At 37.0% G+C, this 23,200-nt stretch overlaps 3 protein-coding genes across 4 annotated transcripts; 2 read left to right on the top strand and 1 right to left on the bottom strand.

Moving 5' to 3' along the window:
• Positions 1–2,157: 2,157 nt before the first annotated feature.
• Positions 2,158–4,803, bottom strand: LOC142634878 (uncharacterized). The gene is made up of 4 exons (XM_075809126.1): positions 4,153–4,803; positions 3,291–4,002; positions 2,616–2,930; positions 2,158–2,456 (listed from the first exon to the last, which is right to left on the bottom strand). The coding sequence occupies exons 1-4, from the start codon at positions 4,801–4,803 to the stop codon at positions 2,158–2,160; spliced, it is 1,977 nt and encodes a 658-aa protein (XP_075665241.1).
• Positions 4,804–9,464: 4,661 nt separating this feature from the next.
• On the top strand, positions 9,465–12,339 carry LOC142634345 (G-type lectin S-receptor-like serine/threonine-protein kinase CES101). 2 transcript variants are annotated; one of them, XM_075808642.1, is made up of 2 exons: positions 9,465–10,696; positions 11,425–12,339. In XM_075808642.1, exons 1-2 carry the CDS (start codon positions 9,556–9,558, stop codon positions 11,454–11,456), a joined length of 1,173 nt encoding a protein of 390 aa, XP_075664757.1. In that variant the 5' UTR covers positions 9,465–9,555; the 3' UTR covers positions 11,457–12,339. The 2 variants fall into 2 exon arrangements, with proteins under 2 accessions (XP_075664757.1, XP_075664756.1); XM_075808641.1 differs by lacking the exon at positions 11,425–12,339 and adding an exon at positions 11,042–11,166.
• Positions 12,340–22,191: 9,852 nt separating this feature from the next.
• On the top strand, positions 22,192–22,602 carry LOC142634877 (uncharacterized). The gene has a single exon (XM_075809124.1). It carries the CDS (start codon positions 22,192–22,194, stop codon positions 22,600–22,602), a length of 411 nt encoding a protein of 136 aa, XP_075665239.1.
• The last annotated feature ends 598 nt before the right edge of the window (positions 22,603–23,200 follow it).

The following is a 23,200-nucleotide window of genomic DNA, read 5'->3' as shown; positions in this document are numbered from 1 at the left end:
TTTTAAAAGGATGAATAGTGCGATAATGCTTGTGTTGCTTTGGTTGTGAGACAACGCAGATGGTTATGGATGAATAATGTGATAATGCTTCTCTCTCTCTCTCTCTCTCTCTCTCTCTCTCTCTCTCTCTCTCTCTCAAGCTTTTGACTTTTGTTTGACCTTCTAATATTGTGCCACACCAAATTTGCTAGCTTCATAATTTTACACCTTAGAATTTATTTTTAATTAAGTTTTTAGTTCAACTTTTACCTGATATATCTCTCCAACTCTCCACTCTATAAGAGCTTCTTATTATTATTCTTCCTCTAACTTACCAGCATACATTAGAAATTTGCGTTAAATACATCAGAAACTATCGCTGCATAAGCTAAACAGACTACTTCTCTAACCAAACACTCAAGAGTTGGCCAAAATTTTGCAAGTAATATTTGCTTTATGCAGGCGTTGAAGTGCTTTTGCTACATTTATTTCAAGGTTGCATTAAAAACACTAGTATCTAGGGCAATTGCTTTGTGATAAGAATATAAAGTGAGAGAGAAAGACTGAATAGTCTGTATATTCTGTGTAAACAATAATGTACAATAGAAAGGCTTATATAGGCTAGGTATGTGTGCAGTACAAGTAATATGAGTAAATTACAAGTACATTATACTAGGCCAAGCCCAATGGGCTAATCTAGTCTAAGCTATACACTAACATCCCCCTTCAAACTCGAGGTGGCAAGGAGGAAGCCAACTGGAGTTTGGATATAAGATCTCGAAGACGACTAGGCGGGTGAATCTTGGTGAAGATATCAGCAAGCTGGTCAGCAGAGGAGATGGAGAACAACTGGAGATTGCCTTTCTTGAGATGTTGGCGAGTGATGTGGCAATCAATCTCAATGTGCTTGGTGCGCTCATGGAAGACATCATTATAAGCAATGTAGATGGCACTACGATTGTCATAATAAAGAGGAGTGGTAGTAGGCTATGGAGCATCCATGTTAGTCAAGAGCTAGCGAAGCCAGACAAGCTCGTAGGTGGTGTCAGCAAGAGCACAATACTCAGCCTCAGTACTGGAATGGGAAACTACATCCTGCTTCTTGCTACGCCATGAGACAAGGGAAGTACCCAACAGGAAACAGAAACATATAATAGAGCATCGATCAGTCGGATCACCTGCCCAGTCTGCATCTGAATAAGCATGAAGCTCGAGAGAAGACTGAGAGGAGTAGTGGAGACCATGATAAAGTGTGCCTTGACATATCGGAGAATCCAAAGAATTGTAGCATAGTGGACAGAACGAGGGGCATCCATGAACTTACTAACCATACCCACAACATGTGAGATATTCGGACGAATAACGGTGAGATAGATCAGACTACCAACCAATTGACGATAACGAGTAGCATCAGATATAGGTTCACCATCCAAGGGTGTGAGCTTTGCATTGTATTCCAAGGGAGTGGAAGCAGTCTTGTTGTCAGTGATACCAGCTTTGGAGAGAAGATCAGAAGCATATTTAGCTTGGGAAAGACAGTATCCATCAGAGGATGAGGTAACCTCAAGCCCAAGAAAATAGCTAAGAGTGCTTAGATCTTTCATCTTAAAATGCTGACTAAGGAAGTGCTGAAAAGAGCGGATACCTGCAAAATCACCTCTAGTAATAATTATATCATCAACATAAAGAAGAATAAGAGTGATACCAGCAGAGGATCTTCAAACAAAAAAAGCAGTGTCATGAGGACTTGAAGTGTAATCCTGCTAAGCAACAACTGAGCTAAACTTCTCAAACCAAGCTTAAGGAGCCTGCTTGTGGCCATAAAGAGCACGACGAAGGCGACAAACTTGACTTCCTGAGTGTAGATAGCCAAGGGGTGGTTGCATGTACACTTCTTCTTGGAAGTCTCCATTGAGGAAAGCATTCTTCACATCCATTTGATGAAGAGGCCAATGGCGAATAGCAACCACAGTAATGAGACATCTGACAGATGTAAGGCGAGCAATAGAAGCGAATGTTTCCTCATAGTCAATGCCATACTCCTGAGTAAAGCCCTTGGCAACAAGGTGAGCCTTGTATCGTTCAACAGATCCATCAACATTGGTCTTGATCTTGTAAACCCACCTACAACCTACTACGGACTGACCAGGAGGCATCTAGTTCTTCGTTCATATCTTGCTACCAAAGAGGGTCAGTATGGGTCTCACGATAGGTGTGAGGTTCATAGAAGGTGGCAAGAGCAAAAGAGCAGTGATAATCAGTGAGATAAGGGGGAGGAATGCTTACCCGGGTGGAACGACAAAGTTCAGGACCAACAGGTAACTCAGGAAAGGGTGGTGCCACAGGATCTAAGACAGGTGGGTCATATGCTTGGGACAAAACCGGAGATGAGTCGTCGGGAGAGGTAGCCAATGTCGAAGAATCCTCCACAAGTTCAGGATAGAGAGGGAGGAAAAGATTGGTAAAAATGGGAGACTCTGAGGAAGAGGATGCAGGAAACTACTGAAAACTCTTGAAAGGATGATGGTCCCAAAACTCAACATGACAGGAGACACGAAGCCGATGAGAAATGGGATCATAGCAGTGAAACCTCTTTTGAGAGACACTATGAATAAGGAAACAACAAAGACAAGCACGAGGCTGGAGCTTTGTTCGTTCATGAGGAGAAAGAGAGACAAAGCAAGCACAACCAAAAACCCGAAGAGAGGAGTAGTCAGGGGTTTGATCGTAGAGAAGCTCGAATGGTGATTTTTTATGTGTAGTTGGTGAAGGAATACAATTAATGGTGTACACAGCAGTGAGTACTGCCTCACCCCAAAAGCGCTCAGGAAGAGAGGCAGAAATGACAAGGGTGCGGACAACATCAAGAATGTGACGATGTTTTCGTTCTACACGACCATTTTGTTGAGAGGTGTAAGGACAAGACCGCTGAGGAAGTGTACCATGACTGTCTAAAAAGAATAGGAAAGATTTATCATTATATTCTTGGGCATTATTTGATCGAAAGACTTTGATGGTGCGATTAAACTGTGTTTCAATCATTTTATGAAATGTTTGGTAAATAGACATAAGTTCAGACCTATGGTGAAGCAGATAAATCCAAGTATATCGAGAAAAATCATTCACAAATATGACAAAATATCTAGATCCCCTCTCAGTGGGAATCAGTGCAGGACCCCAAATATCAGAATGTATAAGATCAAAAGGTGCAAAAGAAAAAGAGTCACTATTATCAAAGGGCAATTTTGCTTATTTGCCAAAATGATAAGAAGTACAATCAAATTTTTGAAACTGAATTGAACCTAAATGACCTTGATAAGCTAACAACTGAAAACGAGATAAGGATGGATGACTAAGACGAGCATGCCATAAATTAGGTGAGGGGGTGGCAGTGGTAGCAGCTGCAGAAACAATTTGTGAAGGAATCTTCAAATCATGAACCTCAAATATGCGACCAACCTTACGCCCTGTCCCAAGCACTTGACCCGTCTGGGGATCCTGTACATCCACACCATGATTAGTAAATAGAAGGTCTGCGCCTAATTCACAAAGTTGACCAACAGAAAGCAAATTGAGGGATAACTTTGGGATATGAAAGGTGTCACTAAGGGATAAACCAGGAGAAGAGATTGTTCCTTTATGACTAACAGGCAAAGGAGTTCCATCAGCAATGTAAATAGTGGTAGGGTGTTCTAAGGGTGCCTTATCTGAAAATTGGGATTCATCAGGAGTCATATGGTTACAACATGCAGTAACAAAAAACCAAGGTTGTTTACCTGAGGTGACAGAAAGGGTAATGGCAGTTCGGGATAAAACCTGTTGAACTACTGCCTCAATATCAGCCGTAGTAAGTGACGAAGGCAAAGATGGACCTGTAGGAACTGATGGATCTGAAGGACATACAACAGTTGCCCGAGGAAGAGAAGCTTTATTCTGCTCTTGCACAAATTTTTGCAGTTTGCGACAAACTGAGACGTCATGGCCTTTAGCACGACAAAACTTGCAGTGAGTACCTTTGGAAGACTAAGAGGTGGGACGCCCAGAGTTTATTCGTGGAGGAGTAGTGAAAGTAGCAACAGGAGGCTGTGGAGATGGTGTAGCCAAGACATGATCAGATGATGATGACATGTGATAAGTAGGCCAACGATTTTCCTAAAAAATGAGCTCCTTAACTGTAGCATCAAGAGAAGGAGTAGGAGACCGGCTCAGCAGAGAAGCCCTAGTAGGCTCAAAATCTTCACGTAAACCCATCATGAAGTGCATAAATTTACGGCGATCCCGATATTTGACAAAGAACTCAATGTCCTTAGAACACATTAGTGGAGGATCTGCAGCAGAGAGTTGTTCCCACATAGTAGAAGTCTGAGAATAATAATCAAAAAAAGACTGACCTGTCTCTTGGCGCATTTGATAAAGCTTTGATTCAATGTGGAACTCCATGCTTGAATCATTAGTGCAATTATAGCGATCAACCAGAAATTTCCAAGCTACCTCAACAGTCTCAAGACGAGGAAGAAGATTATGAATAGAGGGAATAGAGGTATTGATAAACCAAGACAAAACCTTACTCTGAATACTCTCCCATTCCTCTAGGCATTCTTTATAATCATCCACTGTAGTAGCGGTCTTTGAGGCATCTTCAGCAGCTGTGGCTATGGATTTAGGTTTTGGTATTGGCTTAGGAATTGAACCAGTCACATATCTCCACAGTTTACGACCCTTTAGAAAGACAGTCATATTCTGAGACCATGCATGATAGCTAGCAGGACCATCCAACATAATAGTGATAGGACGTATGATATCTTGTTCGTTTTGTGGAGCCATAATGAAGAAAATGACCAAAAAACTGAGATTTAATACCTCAAATGCAGAAACGGAGCTCAAAATCGGAATCTATGTGAAAAATTGAGCAAGACAGGTCCCGTTGAAAATTTTTGACTTTGGTCAAAAAGTCAACAGTCAAAGTGATGGTCAACGGTCAAAGTCAACGGCTGGCATGTGCTGACGTAGGTAGATGACTTAGACGCTGACGTGTGCAGGATGACACCAGCCTAGGGCTGACGTGGACAGACGCGGATGGTCTCAGGCGCGTGGCACGAGTGAAGGTGCGTGGAGGATCTCGTTCCGGCGCGTGCAGCGCGTGAAGAACCTCTAGTGAGATTCGAGAGTTATAGGGACTGTGGGCGTGATGGCGGTGACTCGCTTCTGACAGTGGCTACTGGATGAAGGCGAGGGCAGCGGAAGAACGCCGAAAATGTCCACAGGAACCAGAAAGTCAAAGGAATGACTCTGATACCATGTTAAGAATATAAATTGAGAGAGAAAGACTGAATAGTCTGTATATTCTGTGTAAACTAGAATGTACAATAGAGAGCCTTATATAGGCTAGGTATGTGTGTAGTACAAGTAATATGAGTAAACTACAAGTACAGTATACCGGACCAAGCCTAATGGGCTAATCTAGTCTAAGCTATACACTAACACTTTGGACGCGGCCATGAGAGATGAGGCTACTAAAATTGGGACCCTTGATTGCCTTCGTGTGGACCTCAAAATTATGACCAAAATCGTCTCTCGTTATTATTCCTAGTATAAGCTCCATATGTATACTCAATAGCTTTAATAGCCCAAATGACTTATACCGATTTGGAGATGGAGTTTGCAATCTAAGAGCACTAGCATTCGAAGATGCAAAAAAAAAAAAAAAAAAAAAAAAAAAACGATTTTGCATCCTCAAACACTATTTTATATATTTTACTAACCCATTTTATTACTCACCCTACATCCTAGTTTTTATTTTTACATACAACCTAATAAAATAATATAACTACCTAATAAAATAATGAAAATACTGTTCTCCCTCTTTTTCCTCCCACTCTCTTTTTCTCTTCACACAACCACAAGATTAAAATAATTTTTTTTTCTTTACAACCTATGAACCATAAGGTTGCATATGGTTGTGTGTGAAGAGAAAAAGAGAGTGGGAGGCAACCTTACTGTTCATAGGTTTCAAATTTTTTTAAGTTTACAAACCCAGATGGTGTGGGTTTTGGGTGTTTTGGGTTGTAAAAATAGCAATTGGGGTGGCTTTTACACCTCCTAATACTAGTGCTCTAACTTCAAATGACTGGATTCAATCTAGCTCTACCATTTAGAATGGTCCAACTATGTCATGTGAAGTAGCAAGGAAATCGACCAGCATGCATTTTGGCTCAATAAGCCAAAGGAGTTAATACTTTGTAACTTATATATAGGAAAATTCTACTTTTCAATGAAAGTTACAGTATTCTTATTAAAAAAAAAAAAAAAGGGTATGTGTACAAGTGCCTATTTGATAAGGGCTATACATAATTGTGATTAGACTAGAATAGACATGCTTGTATCCTTGTGTTTTATGATTTTTATTAGAATTGGTAATAACTAGTATATGCCTAAGCCTAATTTTGTTTATCTTTCTTCTTACTATAAGCAATGAGAGGCATTATTGTAAAAGTGTCCTTGCTTAGTTAACTAGACGTATCTGATATAATGAATGTAGTGATAGATATGTAATCTTGATCATTAGTTAATAAATGAGCATTTGGATTGTGTTAATTTCTCCTGCGTTTGCGTTTTTTTTTTTACCCTGGACAGTGCCTCTTGCACTGTTCATGGTCCATGAACAGTGCATTTAGGCTTATGAACAGTAAATTCTTTGTTTACGAATACCTTTTTTTTTTTTATTGTTTTTAATTTTTAATTTTCAACAAAATAAGCAGTATCCAAACAGACCCGAAATGATAACAACATCGCGCACCTTTGGTGCGATGGTCACTTCACAAGTATAAATGCTCGTAGGGTGTGGGGGCAAGGATCGAGGTTTAAGTCTCTAGGAGAGAGCTTCACATACATTTACACTTAGAGAAGAATTTCTATTTTGAATATTGAAAAAAAAGTCATAACTAAGGTTATAATTGAGTACTAACAAGTAGTGAATTGTTGAACCTAACTCAACAATAATAAAAAATTTGTTCAAAATCGACTCGAACTAATGTCAAGCCTACACAAAGCGTTTGAACTCAATCTTGTCAAAAAAACCCAAAAGCTTAAGCTTAGCTTGACAAGATTTGATCCATTACTAAAGTTGAGCTCAAACTCTATATTGAGCTTAAAAATCAAGCTCTTGAATTGGAGCTCAAACACAATCTTGGTATCAAGCTCATGCACTCAAGCTTAAACTAAAGCACATAATCAAATACCTAAATTTGAAAAAAAAAAAATTTGATGATAAAAGATACACACAAATTACAATGAAATAAAAATCCTGATTTCCCAATGCATTGTTTATTATTATTAACAATTGATCAACTTACAATATTACCGAACTGACATTATTATTATATATTGTTAAGTGCATATGCCTACACTTATATTGTTAATTTTACATTAACTTTAAAATTTGGTACATAAATCAAATAAACTGAATAGATTAAAAAAAATTATAGAAAACAGTCTCTGCGATTAAATATGATATAACACCCTAAAGCGACCTGGCCAATATTCTTCATCAGCTCCGAGACTTATAGTCTAAAAAACCCAATCAATAATATTATAAAGATTATGAAGCATCTTTGAAAAATAACCGGATTAGGTAGTGTATAAAGGATCATATATTAATAGAAGAAAAGACAGATCTATATATATATATATATATATATATATATATATATATATATATAATTCAGTTATATAGATAATTAAGTAGAATAATCATGAGTTTCAAGTAGTTCAACTGGTAAAAATTTTTATGGTTGAGTAAGAAATTTGAGATTCAATTAGAGGTTGAAACTCTCTTTAAAAAAAAGAAAAAGAAAGAAAGAAAGAAGAATAACGAAGCAGAACTGATATTTTGATGTTGATTGTAATTGTAGTCCTCCTCCCCTGGAATTATTCTTATTTGTCAATTGGGTATTCCAAATTACGTGGTTTAGGGGCTTAGACTTGTCAGTCATTGATAAAATACTGTATTGAATCATTGATGATCACTATGGGCCACTTCGTTCCTCCTTTTTTTTTTTCAAGAAATATAATTCATTCCACTCTGGAATTTGAATAATTGGAGGTTCCTCAAAATAGGTCAAGACCCCTGTTGAAAATAGGGAGCGACAAGCCCAATTGAACATTTTCCCAGTTTCGGGGGCCCGCCCCGAGGGAGTGGATATGTGATTGACCGGGCACTAATTTTTTAAGTAAATGGAAAACATAACAAGGAGAAACATTTTGTGGTCTCTTAGGTGAGCAGGGGCAGAAGCCTTTATGTGAGGTCTTCCATAGGCCATAGCTATTAGTTTTCTAGATTTGAGAATAGTAAAGAAGATAAGAAAGTGATAAATAGAGAACGAAAGATTTGAGTGTAAAATTGAAAATTGTGAGTTAGTGAAAGACAGATTTTTAGATAAGGAAAGTGACATTTTTTTCCTTCTTAAACGAAAAACTAAAAAGTGGACCTGCTTAAATTGCCTGTCAACCTGACCCAACCCTCTATTATAGCAGGTTGTATTTGGGTTGATCCATTTTTCAAGAATTAGAAAAAAAAAATAATAAATAAATAAATAAAAAAACTTGTAATTATACTTATTTTTATTCTTTTTGTTTGGGTAATGACTAATATGGTTGGGTTCAAATTTGCAGAGTATAGGACCTGTTTAGTCTACCTTTTGAAGAAATTTTCAAGTGCTTTAAGATCAGTATTTATTCTATTTCAAAAAAAAATTTATGGTTTATTCACTGAACAAAATAAAATGAAGATATGTGAAACAATGCCAAATTTTAGTTGGATTATTTTTTAGGAAAAAAAAATCATTTTGATCTCTATATTTTAAAGACATTATCAATTTGAACCATGTTATTTTTTATTTGCAGTAATTTAGTCCTTCTCATAAACTCACTTATAGAAATTGACTGTAAATTAAAAATAACAAAACCCAAATTAACTACTAAAATATATGGACCAAATTGATAATAATTATAAAAATGTAAGATGCAAGATAATATTTGTGCCTATTTTTTAATCAATTCATGGCTTGGCTTGGGTCCGAGATTTCTCAATCCGTGGTCCATGGATTGAAAAAAGAAAAATTGAAAACCAATCAACTTATGGGCCGGCTTTATAGAACGGACCACAAACCACTCACAGATTATGGACTTTTTTGTTTTTTAGCAAAAAAATTGTGGACTTCATTACAAGGGGGTAAAGTGATGTAAATTGATTATAGATTGAAAAAAAAAAAAAAAAAAAAAAACATTAAGACCAAATTGATAATAATTCCAAAAGGTAAGGTCTAAAATCCATGGTCCATGGATTAAAAAAATTAGAAAATCAATCCACTTATGCGCCGGCTTTATAGAACGGAGCACAAACCAAACCAGTCACAAATTGTGGACTTCATGACAAGGGGTGGACCGATATTCAAACTTTCTCATCTTCAACGTCTGTTTCTTTTCCTTCCATTTTGACAACAGTTGGTGGATTTTGGTCTCGCAGATTCTCTTCCTTCCGCCTCTCTTAACAAAAATAAAAAAATAAAAAACTCTGTTATGGCCAGCAAAGTGAGAAATCTTATCCCCTGTTTGTTATGTTTACTACTCTTCGTAGGGCCATCTTCTTCTCTGCGAGAGACATTAGTGCAAGGACAGGAGGTGAAGGATGGGGATGAATTAGTTTCAGCTCAAGGAAACTTTAAATTAGGATTCTTCACGCTTGAAAGTAACAGCTACTACTTAGGAATATGGAACAACGACAACCGTCAACGCCAGGACAATTTAGTTTGGGTTGCAAATCGAGACACTCCTATCTTTAACAATTCTGGAAGTCTTACCATTGATGGTAGCGGGAATTTGAAAATTTCACACGATGGGGGTCTTCCTATTGTTCTATATTCAGGACAAGAAGGAAGTAACACAAGTGCTGTTTTACTTGACACTGGTAATTTTGTACTGCGCGAACTGAATAATTCAGAGGAATTGTGGCAAAGCTTTGATTATCCTAGTCACATTCTTGTGCCAGGAATGAAACTTGGAGTGAATCGGAAAACGGGACATACTTGGTCTCTAACATCATGGAGAGGAGTGGTAGTTCCTGACTTGGGCGTATTTACCTTTGGCATGGACTCTAACCATACAAATCAATTGGTCATCATGTGGCACGACAACATCTATTGGACTAGTGGGTCTTTGGAACGAGGGCATTTCACCTCATCTTTTTCAGGTATTTCAGATTCTTACTACAATTTTAGCTACATATCAAATGAGAATGAAACATTCTTCAACTACTCTGTGGAAACAAGTTTCACAAAGTCGCCGCGGTTGGTGATAGATTACTTGGGAAGACTTTCTGACGATAGAGGCATTCTGGTTGATTGTAATTCTCGTTTCTCTGGTTCATCAAAAATGGAAAGATGTATGCCGGCGCAGCTTCCTGAGTGTAGGAGCCCTGATGATGTATTTTATTCACATTTCACTTTCATGTACAGTGATGGATTCAAGTTTAGTGAAAGTGAAAACCTGACTCTCATGGATTGTGAGGCCAAGTGCTTGACCAATTGTTCTTGTGTTGCCTATGCATCTACAATTGAGGATGCCCAAACTGGCTGTGAGATTTGGACTAGCACACCGGCAAGATTTAATGGATCTTCAAACTCAAATGCAAGGACAATATACTTCCTTAATTCAGCAATTGGTAAGTCTACTTCACACTCAACTTATAACATTAAAGCATATAATTGATGTATTACATGTACATGTAGAAAATAAGACCATACGCTATCCATGGCTTCCATGTGTAGGATTGATAATTTGATATACTGGTGGCTTGATGTAGAAAACTAAATTAACTGATTAATTTGTTGTGGACATGATAAAAATTGATAAATACAAATTGTTGGTTTCTTAACAAGTTCAATAATTTCCAAAAGATTTATCTGGACTGTGAATGCTAAAGCATATTAAATCATAAGAAAAAGAGAATTGAATAGAAGTACTATTGGTACGTAGTAGAACATTGAAAGTTTGTTTGTCCATGTAGCAAATAAAGAAGAAAACAGGAGGGCAAACAGGTGGTGGAGATGGCTCATCATGGCAGTGGGAGCGATTATTATCTCGTTGTACTGATTCTTAAGCAACACTAAATGAAAAAAAAAAAAAAAAACCTTGAATGAAAGGTAATTCATGCTTCTAATATAGATTTTTTAGATATATTACTGATGATTGAATATCTACCACTTTTTGTGTACTACTCTATGTGTGATTGGTAGAACATAGATACACAAAAATTGGTACAAAGGATTTGTATTCTATAAAAAATAAAAAATAAAAATTCAACTAACATTTTCCATATATGTCGGGAGAGAAAAAACAAACAAAAGTTGCTGATACAAGAAATTGGGGGTAATGCAATTCCTTCCACAGTACATGACGAAGTGAAGAAAAAAAAAAAATAAAGGTGGACAAGCTAGCCATGAGTTGCAAACTTCAGCTTTGAAGCATTTTGGCTACTACAAATAATTTCTCAACTGAAAATAAATTAAGAGAGGATGGCTTTGGATTAGTTTCTAAGGTTAGCTCTCTCTCTCTCTCTCTCTCTCTCTCTCTCTCTCTTGTTTTTGTTTTTTGGGTATGATAATGGAACTAAAGACATAGCCTAGCTAATCCTATTTGACCAATCAATAAATTAGTACTTGAGCTGAGCCCATGGGCTAGGTAGAATCTTGATACAAAGTTTAAAATGTAAGTAAAGACTGAATTAAGATAATGTGAGTAAGACTAACCCAATTTACTTTTAGGGTAAATTATCTTATGGGTAGTAAATAGCAATGAAGAGACTTTCAATAAGATTTGGATAGGGATTGGTAGAGTTCAAGAATAAAACTATTATTATTGCCACACTCTGACACACTAATCTTGTCAGGCTTTTAGGGTTTTGCATTATAGAAGAAGTAAAATTACTAAGCTATGAGCATATGCCCAACAAAAGCCTAACTTCTTCCTTTATGCCAAGACATATGATCATATTAGCAAAATTGGCTTATGTGAAGATTTTTTCTCTTTTTATTTAAAGTAAAAAAAAAAAACAAAAAAAAACAAAAATTAATCATTTGCTTGCTAGTGTTTTCTACTATGGGTCAAATTCTATTAAAAAGTGTTTATTAAATTGGAAAACATGCTTCAACATCATTGAAGACATTGCTCAATGACTTGCTTATCTCCACACATGTTCAAGTCTAAGAGTAATTCCATAGGATTTAAAATCAAGCAACATTTTGCTTGATAAGGAGATGCATTCGAAACTATTAGATTTTGGCATGGTAAAAATATTTGGGTTGAAAGGGTCAGAAGAAAACACAAATAAGGTTGTTGGAACATAGTAAGTATGCATTTCATTTCAAGCAATTATAATTTAATACTGTAGAGTTTGTTTAGACCCCTTAAACCATAATTGGATTAACCTAGTTAACAAGCTAAGTTATTACTTATTCCAAATTCCAGATCTAGGTTAACACAATCATATAATCATATCAATGCAAAGTGCGGAATATGAAAAACACAAAGATATGATGACCCAGGAAAACCAAACCGGTAAAAAACTTAGGGAGGATTTAACCTAGCTATCCTCAAGGTAAACCTGAATCCACTATGAAAGAATCGAAGTGTAAAATAGCGACTTAGACCACTAACATCTTATTGCTACCCACCAGTAGAACTTATTGACACAACCACATGCAAGCTCCGAGACCACGGACTCTTTCTTTCTTGGATTCTCCAGCAAGTACAAGCACCCCCTCTTGTGTATCTTTAAGCTCTTATAGCAGCAACTGAACGATCATCAAGCTCTCAAAGAAATCTCCTTCTTGATAATCCCAAGCTTGTGTGAAGGCAAGCACCTCTCAGATCTCACAAGAGATTCACACAACCAGCAATATGAGCAACCTCAAAACGTGACTAGGGTTTGCCTTTTATACCTAGGGCAAAACATAAAACCCTACACGTCATATGGGCTTAGGCTGAGTTGGAAAATCTGCAGAAAAAACAATCTACACGACTTTCAATTGGTCGAGTCTAATTCTCGATCGATCGAGTCAGACAGAAATGCACAGTAACTTCTGCAGTTAACCCGATTCCAACTATACATAAATTACATACTTTGAGCAAGTCTAAAACATAACTAGACACCTGTTTTGATCATGGTTTGCCAACAATACATATTAGAGTTCTAATACATTATTTCCTAAGTACTTAGAACCTAACAAACTCCCCCTTTGGTAATCCGTGACAAAACACAACTAAAAGCTCAAAGTTTACAAAGAAAAGCCCTTTACAAAAATATGCCCATTAGAACAAATCCAATCCTAACTACTATCCATCAGTTGCAAGTGTAGACAGCAGCTTAATTGAATCAACCTGTATATTTCCTGAAACACTAAACAAAACGCATAAACGTATGTGTGGAAAATACAAGTAAATAAACATAACATTCTTGATTTCACAAAACACAAAATATAGACAAATATCAATGAATAACTCATAATCATAAGCCTATAAGCAGTGAAACAAGAAACAATAAAACTCCCCCTAACAAGAATACATCAAGAACCAAAAACAAAAAGTACACAGTGAAGCATCTAGATACAATCTAATCTCCACAAGCTCTCAAGCTCTCCAAAAACAAAACTCCCCCTAAGATATACAATCTCAATCTACTCCCCCTTTTTGTGACGGAATGCCAAAGAACAAATCAAAATCCATCATCAAAAGGAGGTGGCGAAGATGAACGTCTAAGAAGCGCCAAGTCTGCTCGCAAAGCACGGATCTCGTCCAGAATGTCCACCAAAATCTGACCATGAGCAGCCTAAACGGTCACAACAGACTCCAAAGTACGACGAATGTCAAAGTCATCAGAAGTTGATGGCGGAGGAACATCAACAGCAGCATCTCCTACAGGATCAGCAGACTCCTCACCAGAAGGAACACCTGTATAAGAAGAAGGGAGAATGGTACCAGAAGACTCAGCTCGAGGACGTTTAGAGCGCTCTCTCATCTGAGTAGCCCTCTGCCTAAGGAAAGTGGCACCTATGGGAGCATTAACATGGACAGGCTCAGACACAGGGAAGTCGAACAAACCTAAAAACAAAAAAATCCTATGAATGAAAATAGGATGAAAAAGAGCATGAGCAGTAGAGGAACTCCTATACACCTCGTTCAAAGAACGAAGAAATAGATGATGAAAACTAATAGGAGCATCTGTAACCAGAGCATACAAAAATGCACATCGCTCCAAAGGAATGGTGTGTAGATGCGAAATAGGCCACAGGGAATGACACGCTATCCTAAAGATAAGATAGGTAGACTTGGTAAGCTTAGTAAAAGTGATCCAAGGATCAAAACCCCACCGGATAGAAGTACCAGTGATGTATGACATGATGTCGTCTAGGGGAGGAGACACGTCATAGGGGTAAACAGGATGCTGAACAAGAGGCACCCCAAGAGCATTAGCCACTACCAAAGGAGTAATGGTATAGTCATCACCACGAATCCAACTCCGCACAAGAGTGCCGGAATCATAGGAGTGAACAGAGAGGTTCAAATAGAACTCTCTAATCAAGATGGCTAGAGGAGGAGCATCAAAATCCAAAAGAGACAACCAACCCCGACGCTCAAAGTTTGCCCTAATGGCAGGATCAATCTCATCTAACAGAACCCTACGCTGAGCCCAAATCTTTCTCTTAGTGTTATGGGTCTCAAAGGTCTCTTGGTGCTTCGCACTCAAGAATTTGTCACTCTTAAAGGAAGGGTCAGAAGTAGAGGAGGATGACCTATTGGCTCTAGTCTTCCTAGGTATGGTGATAGAGTAAGAAACAGAGACACAAGAGAAAGAACAAAAAAAAAAACACAAGGGTAGACTGCAAGTTAGCACAACAAAAAAAAAACTATATGATGCATGAACAGATAAATGTCATGATGCATGCTCTAATGCAGTGACAACAAGTTCAAATTTTGAAGTTTAGAATAACAAAATTGGCTTGAGCATAGAGTTTAAAACATAAACTCCAAAATTTTGAAAAACCACTTGTAGAAATTTTACTCAATTGATCAATTGATCATCAAACAAGTGAGAGAACAATTTATAATGATCAATTATATCAAAACAACAAGCCAATTCTATCAATCAAACTCAATCTGCACTAAATCCCCAATTCAGATTAATACAAGCCCTAGAATTTTCAATTCTTCACAAAACACCAATTTGATCAAATTAAACACTATAGATCATGATGATAGCATCATATGACAAAAACCCATTGATTAATTTCAAAAAATAAAGCTTGAACCATCAAAAATCCCAAAATTTTCTTAGGTCCGAAAATATCCCTTAAAAGCATGAATTTATGCATGAAACATGAAATAAAATGCAAAAGGAAGGGTATAAAGGTCTTACCGGCCTTTGGAGAGAAAAACCTTGCAAAAAGAACGGAGGAAAACGACAAAAATTTGATGGAAGCCTTGACCGGTTCGTATAGAGAGAGAAAAGTTGAAAACTTTTTTTTGAAAAGTGGATGAACACGTGAAAAGAAATCTCTTTTAAAAAGTCTCTATACGATTTTCGATCGATCGAAAAACAGATTCGATCGGTCGAAAATGCTTCGATTGATCAAAAACCAATCGAGCACCGATCGAAACAAATAGAGGCTGACCAAAAATTTTAATCGCAATTTTGATCGATCGAAAAACATGCTCGATCGGTCGAAATTCTGGAAAACTCAAATTTTGAAGAAATAAACATTTTTATACAAAAACTCCTCAGAGCATTGAATTTTATGAATAAAATGCATGAGTATGAAATGAAATGTTTTTCAAAAACACAAGTTTTGAACCCAGTTTCCCAAAAATATAGATTTTCAAACATTTTCCTTGAATGTTCAAGCATCTAATCTATTTTGCATAAAACTCAAGGCATTTTCAAACTTGGTTGGTTAAACCATAAACACACACAATAACATGTACAAAGTTTAGCAAAGAATAACTTATGTAATGTATGCAATTAGCAAAAGCTTGAGATACATGTGAGGTGATATGGAAGTGGAAATCAACCACAAAGTCTTCAAAATTCATCACACAGAATTTGAAAGAGACTATCACCTAAAGAGTTACATCATATAACTCCCACATCTCCTAGATCATAAGCTTGTAATCATGTAAGTTTCTTAAGTTTGCCTCATAATGCACACACAGATTTTAAGATTTTCAGAAACTTATTAAAAAAAAGCCGGGATAATGTACACACCAATTTTATTTATTTGATTTAACAATAAGTCCAATAATGTATACACCAATTTTAAGCAATTAAACCGAGGCTACACCTTATGTTCTTTTTGTGCATGTGCTACACTTTCTCGAGCACAAAATCTTACGATATGCACTAAGGTATTCATGATTGGCTAGTGAACAGTGGTGAGATGGTTATTTATGCCTTTCTCAAAATGTTCAAGTCCGTCAATCAAAGACTTGTGACTTCAAGATCACGACAAAGTAGTCGAAAACTACAAACATCTTCCCACTCAACATGCACTACAAAGCTTTAACTAGTAAAGTGCAAGAAATAAGCTCATCCAAGCTAAACAGAGTACATGGACATGTTATGTGAAAATAAATTGACTAACCTTGTTTTCAAAAAACCAAGAAAATAAATGCAAAACACATTTTGCTTCCCCCCTCCTTTTTTTATAATAAAAAATAACAAAAATATCCTAAAATGAAATGCATGAATGTTATGCAATGCAAGTTCTAGAAAAAAATGGTCACAAAGAGTAAAGCAATGAAGCACAATGACCATGAAGGCTAAGAAATCCTAGGGACACAAAATCACACCAATGACTTCACAAAGAGCTTCAAACCTGCTTCCATCAAGTGGTTTGGTGAAAATGTCAGCATTTTGACGTTCAGTAGGAATATATTCAAGAACAACAGTCTTCTTGTCAACCAAATCCCTAATGAAGTGGTACCGAATCTCTATGTGCTTAGTCTTAGAATGTTGAACAGGGTTCTTAGAGATATCAATAGTACTAGAATTATCACAATAAACAACCATGGTGTCTTGAGAAATTCCATAATCATTCAAGAGCTTTTTCATCCAAAGAAGCTGTGAACAACAACTTCCAGCAGCATTATATTCAGCATCTACGGTAGACAGAGACATAGAATTTTGCTTCTTACTCATCCAAGCAACAAGATTAGCTCCTGCATAAAAACACTCACCAGTGGTGCTTTTTCTATCATCAACATTACCGGCCCAATCAGAATCAGAAAAACCAGCAAGAGATAGATTAGACTCTTTGTTATAAAACAATCCATAATCACAAGTTCCACCAACATATTTAATGATCCGTTTAACAGCATTTAAGGGTGAAACCTTAGGATTAGATTGAAATCTAGAACAAACACCAACACTAAAGGCAATATCAGGCCGACTAGCAGTTAAATACAAAAGACAACCAATCATGCTTCTGTATAATGTAACATCAACAGACTCACTTGACGGATCATTGGTTAGTTTTGCATTTGCAGCCATTGGTGTTCTAGCATGTGCAGCCTTGTCAAGTCTAAATCTTTTAACTAGATTTTCTTGCATACTTTGCTTGGTTGATGTAAATTCCCGAATCTGTTTGCTTCACCTGCAATCCCAAGAAATAAGTCAGTTCACCAACCATACTCATCTCAAACATCGCCTTCATTTCATCTGCAAAAGATGTAGCAAGAGAGTCATTAGTAGCACCAAAAACAATATCATCAACATATATTTGAGCTACAACAAAAAAATTCTTATCCTTTCGAATGAAGAGAGTAGCATCTGCAAATCCTCATTTAAAGCCATGCTTAGTGAGATATGTAGTTAATCTATCATACCAAGCCCTTGAGCTGGTTTCAAGCCATAGAGAACCCTCTTCAACTTGTAGACATCATTCGGTCTGTGAGGATCAACAAAACTCTTTGGTTGTTCAACATATACCTCTTCTTGCAACATACCATTCAGGAAAGCACTCTTAACATCTATTTGATACAACTTGAAGTTCAAATGACTTGCTATGGCCAAAAGTATCTGAATGGATTCCAATCTTGCTACTAGTGCAAAGGTCTCATCAAAATCAATTCCTTCCACTTGTATTTATCCTTGAGCAACAAGTCTTGATTTATTTCTGATAACAGTACCATGTTCATCAGACTTGTTCTTAAAGATCCACTTAGTATCAATGACATTTACTCCCTTTGGCCTAGGAACCAGTTCCCATACATCATTTCAAACAAATTGATGAAGTTCTTCATGCATAGAATTAACCCAATCAGCATCTTGAAGAGCTTCATCCACCTTTTTCAGCTCAAATTGGGACAAATAGCATGAGTGAGTAATGACATTCAAGGTTTTGGATCTCAGTCTCATATTATCATTCAAACTACCCAAAATATTTGTGGCAGGATGATTTAACTTCACTTTGGAAGATGGTCCTTTGACCAGAGATGTGGAGGTACCCTTCTGTTCAGATGAAGGACTAAGCTCACGCTGTATTGGTTGGGTATCATGCACTGGTGTGGATGGTTCTGAACTTGATGGTACAGAGACCGCATCATTTAGCAACAACAGCTCTTCCTCAGTATGCTTCCCCACATAATCATCAGGTAGTGAATCATCAGCTTCCATGATCTTTTCTTGAACTGGAGTAGTGTTTTTTGAAAGGCTTTCAGGACTTAATTCATCATTGATCACTACATTTGAAGATTCCATGACTGTTTTAGTTTTCAAATTGTACACTCTGTATGCTCTACTAGTAGAAGAGTATCCTAGAAAGTGTCTTTTGTCACTCTTTGTATCAAACTTTTCTAGGTTCTCTCTATCACGCAAAATATAGCAATCACTACCAAAAATTCTGAAATATTTGACAACAAGTTTCTTTCCTCTCCAGAGTTCATAGGGAGTTTGCTTAGAATCAAGTCTGAAATACACCCGATTGATTGTATGGCAAGCAGTGTTAACTGCTTCTCCCCAGAAGGACTTAGGCATCTTCTTATTGTGTAACATGACACATGCCATTTCTTGGACAACACTATTCTTCTATTCCACTATCCCATTCTACTGTGGTGTCTTGGGAGAGGAGAACTCTTGATACGTGCCTTGATCATTGCAAAAGGTAGCCAATTTTGAATTTTCAAATTCTCTTCCATGATCACTTCTGATTCTAGCTATCACGGTACCTTTCTCAACTTGCAATTTTTTACACAAATGAATCATTTTTTCTGGAGCCTCAACTTTATCTTTCAAAAGCACAACCCATGTATATCTAGTAAAGTCATCTACAACCACTAAGATATACCTCTTTCCTCCCAAACTCAGAACTCTGGCCGGACCCATGAGATCAATATGTAATAACTCTAGAGGTCTAGTAGTTTGAACATCAATTACAGACGGATGTTTGGACTTCACTTGTTTACTCATCTGACATGGTCCACATATGTATTTTTCAATCTTCTCAAACTTGGGCAAACCAATAACTGCATCACACTTGGAAATCTTCTCTAATTGTTTATGACTTGCATGTCCCAACCGTTGGTGTCATAAGTCAACTTGATTGATCTTTGCACTAAAACATGTGTTGCTTATACTTGGTGTGATACCATAACAATTATCAAATGTTCTCACACCAATACACATATAATCACCTCCTCCATTGAGTATCTCACACTCATACCTGGTGAAGAGAACATTCAACCCATTATCGCAAATCTGACTAATGCTGAGTAAGTTAGCCTTCAACCCATCAACATGCCAGACATCTTCAAAAACCGCCAGCCCTGGGATGTCCACGGTTCCAATGCCTTTGATCATAGACTTGCTTCCATCACCAAATGTGACTGTACCAATCTTTCCTTCAAAGAGAGTCTTGAATAAAGCTTTATTTCCTGTCATATGCCTGGAACAACCACTATCCAAATACCAGAGACAAGAATCACGTGCCTTTAAGGCGGTTAAAGCAGTGTAACACAAATAACTATTATCAGACACAATTATATCAAGATGCTCAATGGAATATTTAATGAAAGCAACAAGGGACAAAAACAACAAGTAAACAAGTTGGCATATATGCAAAAAGATATTCCAAGAATCCATGACATCAGGGGTCAAGGATCAGCTCAGAGATTAAAAGATCTACACACAAGAGCTATTCGCTCTAATATCACTTGTAGAGTTTGTTTAGACCCCTTAAACCACAATTGGATTAACCTAGTTAACAAGCTAAGTTATTACTTATTCCAAATTCCAAATCTAGGTTAACACAATCATATAATCATATCAATGCAAAGTGCGGGATATGAAAAATACAAAGATATGATGACCCAGGAAAACCAAACCGGTAAAAAACTTGGGGAGGATTTAACCTAGCTATCCTCAAGGTAAACCTGAATCCACTATGAAAGAATCTAAGTGTACAATAGCGACTTAGACCACTAACATCCTATTGCTACCCACCAGTATAACTTACTGACACGACCACGTGCAAGCTCCAAGACCACGGACTCCTTCATTCTTGGATTCTCCAGCAAGTACAAGCACCCCCGCTTGTGTATCTTTAAGCTCTTATGGCAGCAACTGAACGATCATCAAGCTCTCAAAGAAATCTCCTTCTTGATAATACCAAGCTTGTGTGAAGGCAAGCACCTCTCAGATCTCACAAGAGATTCACACAACCAGCAATATGAGCAACCTCAAAAATGTGACTAGGGTTTGCCTTTTATACCTAGGGCAAAACATAAACCCCTACACGTCATATGGGCTTAGGCTGAGTTGGAAAATCAGCAAAAAAAACAATCTGCACGACTTTCGATCGATCGAGTCAGGCAGAAATGCACAGTAACTTCTGCAGTTAACTCGATTCCAGCTGTACATAAATTACATACTTTGAGCAAGTCTAAAACATAACTAGACACCTGTTTTGATCATGGTTTGCCAACAATACATATTAGAGTTCTAATACATTAGTTCCTAAGTACTTAGACCCTAACAAATGCAACTTGTGTGTGTCTGAACATTTACATATTTGCTTGTTCATGTTAAAGTTTATTGGTCACTTTTTACTTTAGTGATGATATGCCCTTGGAGTTTGCAATGATTGGTGTTGTTTCAATAAAATTTGATGAATTTAGCTTTGGGGTTCTACTATTAGAAATCATGAATTTAGCTTTGGGGTTCTCTATCACTTTGAGTATTCACTCAACCTTATAGGATAGGTGAGTTTCTCACTTGAACCCTTCTTAGCTTGTATTTGGAATTTTGAACTTAACAATTGTCATTTTATGAACAATTGGACTTGTATCAGGTATGGTAGATATGGAATGAAGGTAAAAGTAATTTAGAGCTAATAGACCCAACAATACTAGATGCATGCGCCATGCCCTCCATTTGAAGTGTTGAGAGGCATTCACGTCGGTCTCTTATATTTACAGGATCAGGCAATGGATAGAACCACCATGTTAGATGTTGTTTCTATGCTTCAAATGACACTCTTAAACTATCTCCTCCTAAACTACCTGCATTTTTTACCAACAAAGTTGCAGAAGAGTCAGAGGTTTCAAAAATTAAGCCAAAAAACTATTTCATATGTTGAGACTAATGCAAGCAGTAAATAGCAAAAGGAAACAAAGCTTAAACGACAATCAAGATCAAAACAGAAGAAGAAAAATGACACACCACAAGGATAATGCCTCAGCACGTGTGAAGAAAAGAAAGCATGTGAATTAGAAGTTAGAAGCTCCAGCTGTCATGTATTCACTGGTGTAGTCATAAGTGATAGTTATACTATTAATATGGTTGTTAGAAAAGTTAGTTAGAGTTGTTATTTTGGTGCCTCTTTGCATCTCTGTTTGTACATGTATATATAGTAACCAATGCTTGTAAATTAACACTTTCTTGATTTCAATGAATTAGAATCAATTCAGAAATTCTCTTTCTCTCTCCAGAAACTTCTTTTCATTACATGGTATAAAAGCAAAGTGCTTCTACTGAAGTTCTGTTTTCCCTTTCTTGTTTTTCCAATCCCTAATTTTCATTTTCACGATCCTTGAAGTTTCTTCAATGGCTTCCACCACTGATTCCTCACAATTAGTCCTTTTGTTTCAACAAATCCTTCACAATCTATGCCCGCTTCAAGCACGACTATAGTAGACGAGTATGCTAATAATCCATACTTTCTTCCAGCTAATGAAAATCCAGGTTTTATTCTTACTTCTCAGCCTTTGACTGGTCTTGAAAACTATATGAGCTGGGCTAGATCTCTGTTTTTGGCTTTAAGCTCTACGAACAAATTTGGTTTCGTCAATGTTTCAATCACTGAACCAGATCCTAATTCTCCATTGTTCAATTCATGGAGTCGTTGCAATACCATAGTGCTATCGTGGTTAACCAATTCTCTTAGTTTGGAGCTTAAAGTAAGTGTGATGTACATCAATAATGCTAAGGATTTGTGGATTGATCTCAAGGATAGGCTTTCACAAGGTAATACTCCAAGAATGTTTCAGCTTGAGAAGGAGATTTCTCATCTTTCATAAGGGTCTCTCTCGATGAGTTCTTATTTCACCAAATTCAAAACTTGGTGGGATGAAATTGTCAATTATCAACTCTTTACTATCTGTAATTGTGCTTACACTTGTGGTGCTAAATCTTCTCAATTGGATGCTCAACATAAGGAACATGTTTTTCGTTTCTTAATGGGGTTAACAATAGCTATGGAAATCTTATTGGTCAAATTCTGTTAATTGAGCATTTTCCTTCCCTTAGCAAAGTATGTTCTTTGATCTTACAAGAAGAGAAAAGAAGAAATATAGGTCATGGGGCTAACATGACATATCTTGTTGAAGCTGCTGCTACAATGTTTGTGAATAATAGTAACAAAGGTCACACTCAAGCGTATAATTGTGGTAAAGGAGGGGGGAATTCTAAGAAAGAAAGGCCTATTTGTACCTATTGTGGTCTGACAGAAAACAAGCCAAAATGGGGTAGTAAGGCTATGGCTAATCAAGTTTCTAGAAATTTTGGGAATCCTGATATTCTTGCTGCTTCAAACAATCATCAGATTAATGGTGGTCTACCAAATGTTGGTCTTCAATCTGATTTTGCTGTTGTATCACATAATGCTTTTAGTGTTCC

This window comes from Castanea sativa, chromosome 5 (assembly GCF_040712315.1).
Source record: "Castanea sativa cultivar Marrone di Chiusa Pesio chromosome 5, ASM4071231v1".
NCBI lineage: Eukaryota > Viridiplantae > Streptophyta > Magnoliopsida > Fagales > Fagaceae > Castanea > Castanea sativa.
This window is presented reverse-complemented; position numbering and strand designations above follow the sequence as displayed.

Excerpts from the sequence above, each read along its gene's own strand:
- LOC142634878 (XM_075809126.1), bottom strand. The coding sequence starts at position 4,803 with ATGGCTCCACAAAACGAACAAGATATCATACGTCCTATCACTATTATG. Across the intron at positions 4,003-4,152 it reads CTCCTTCTCTTGATGCTACA|TCTTCCAAAGGTACTCACTG; the intron begins GTTAAGGAGCTC and ends CCCACCTCTTAG. Across the intron at positions 2,931-3,290 it reads TCAGTTGTTAGCTTATCAAG|ACAGTCATGGTACACTTCCT; the intron begins GTCATTTAGGTT and ends TATTCTTTTTAG.
- LOC142634345 (XM_075808641.1), top strand. The coding sequence starts at position 9,556 with ATGGCCAGCAAAGTGAGAAATCTTATCCCCTGTTTGTTATGTTTACTA. Across the intron at positions 10,697-11,041 it reads CTTCCTTAATTCAGCAATTG|CAAATAAAGAAGAAAACAGG; the intron begins GTAAGTCTACTT and ends TTGTCCATGTAG.
- LOC142634877 (XM_075809124.1), top strand. The coding sequence starts at position 22,192 with ATGCCCGCTTCAAGCACGACTATAGTAGACGAGTATGCTAATAATCCA.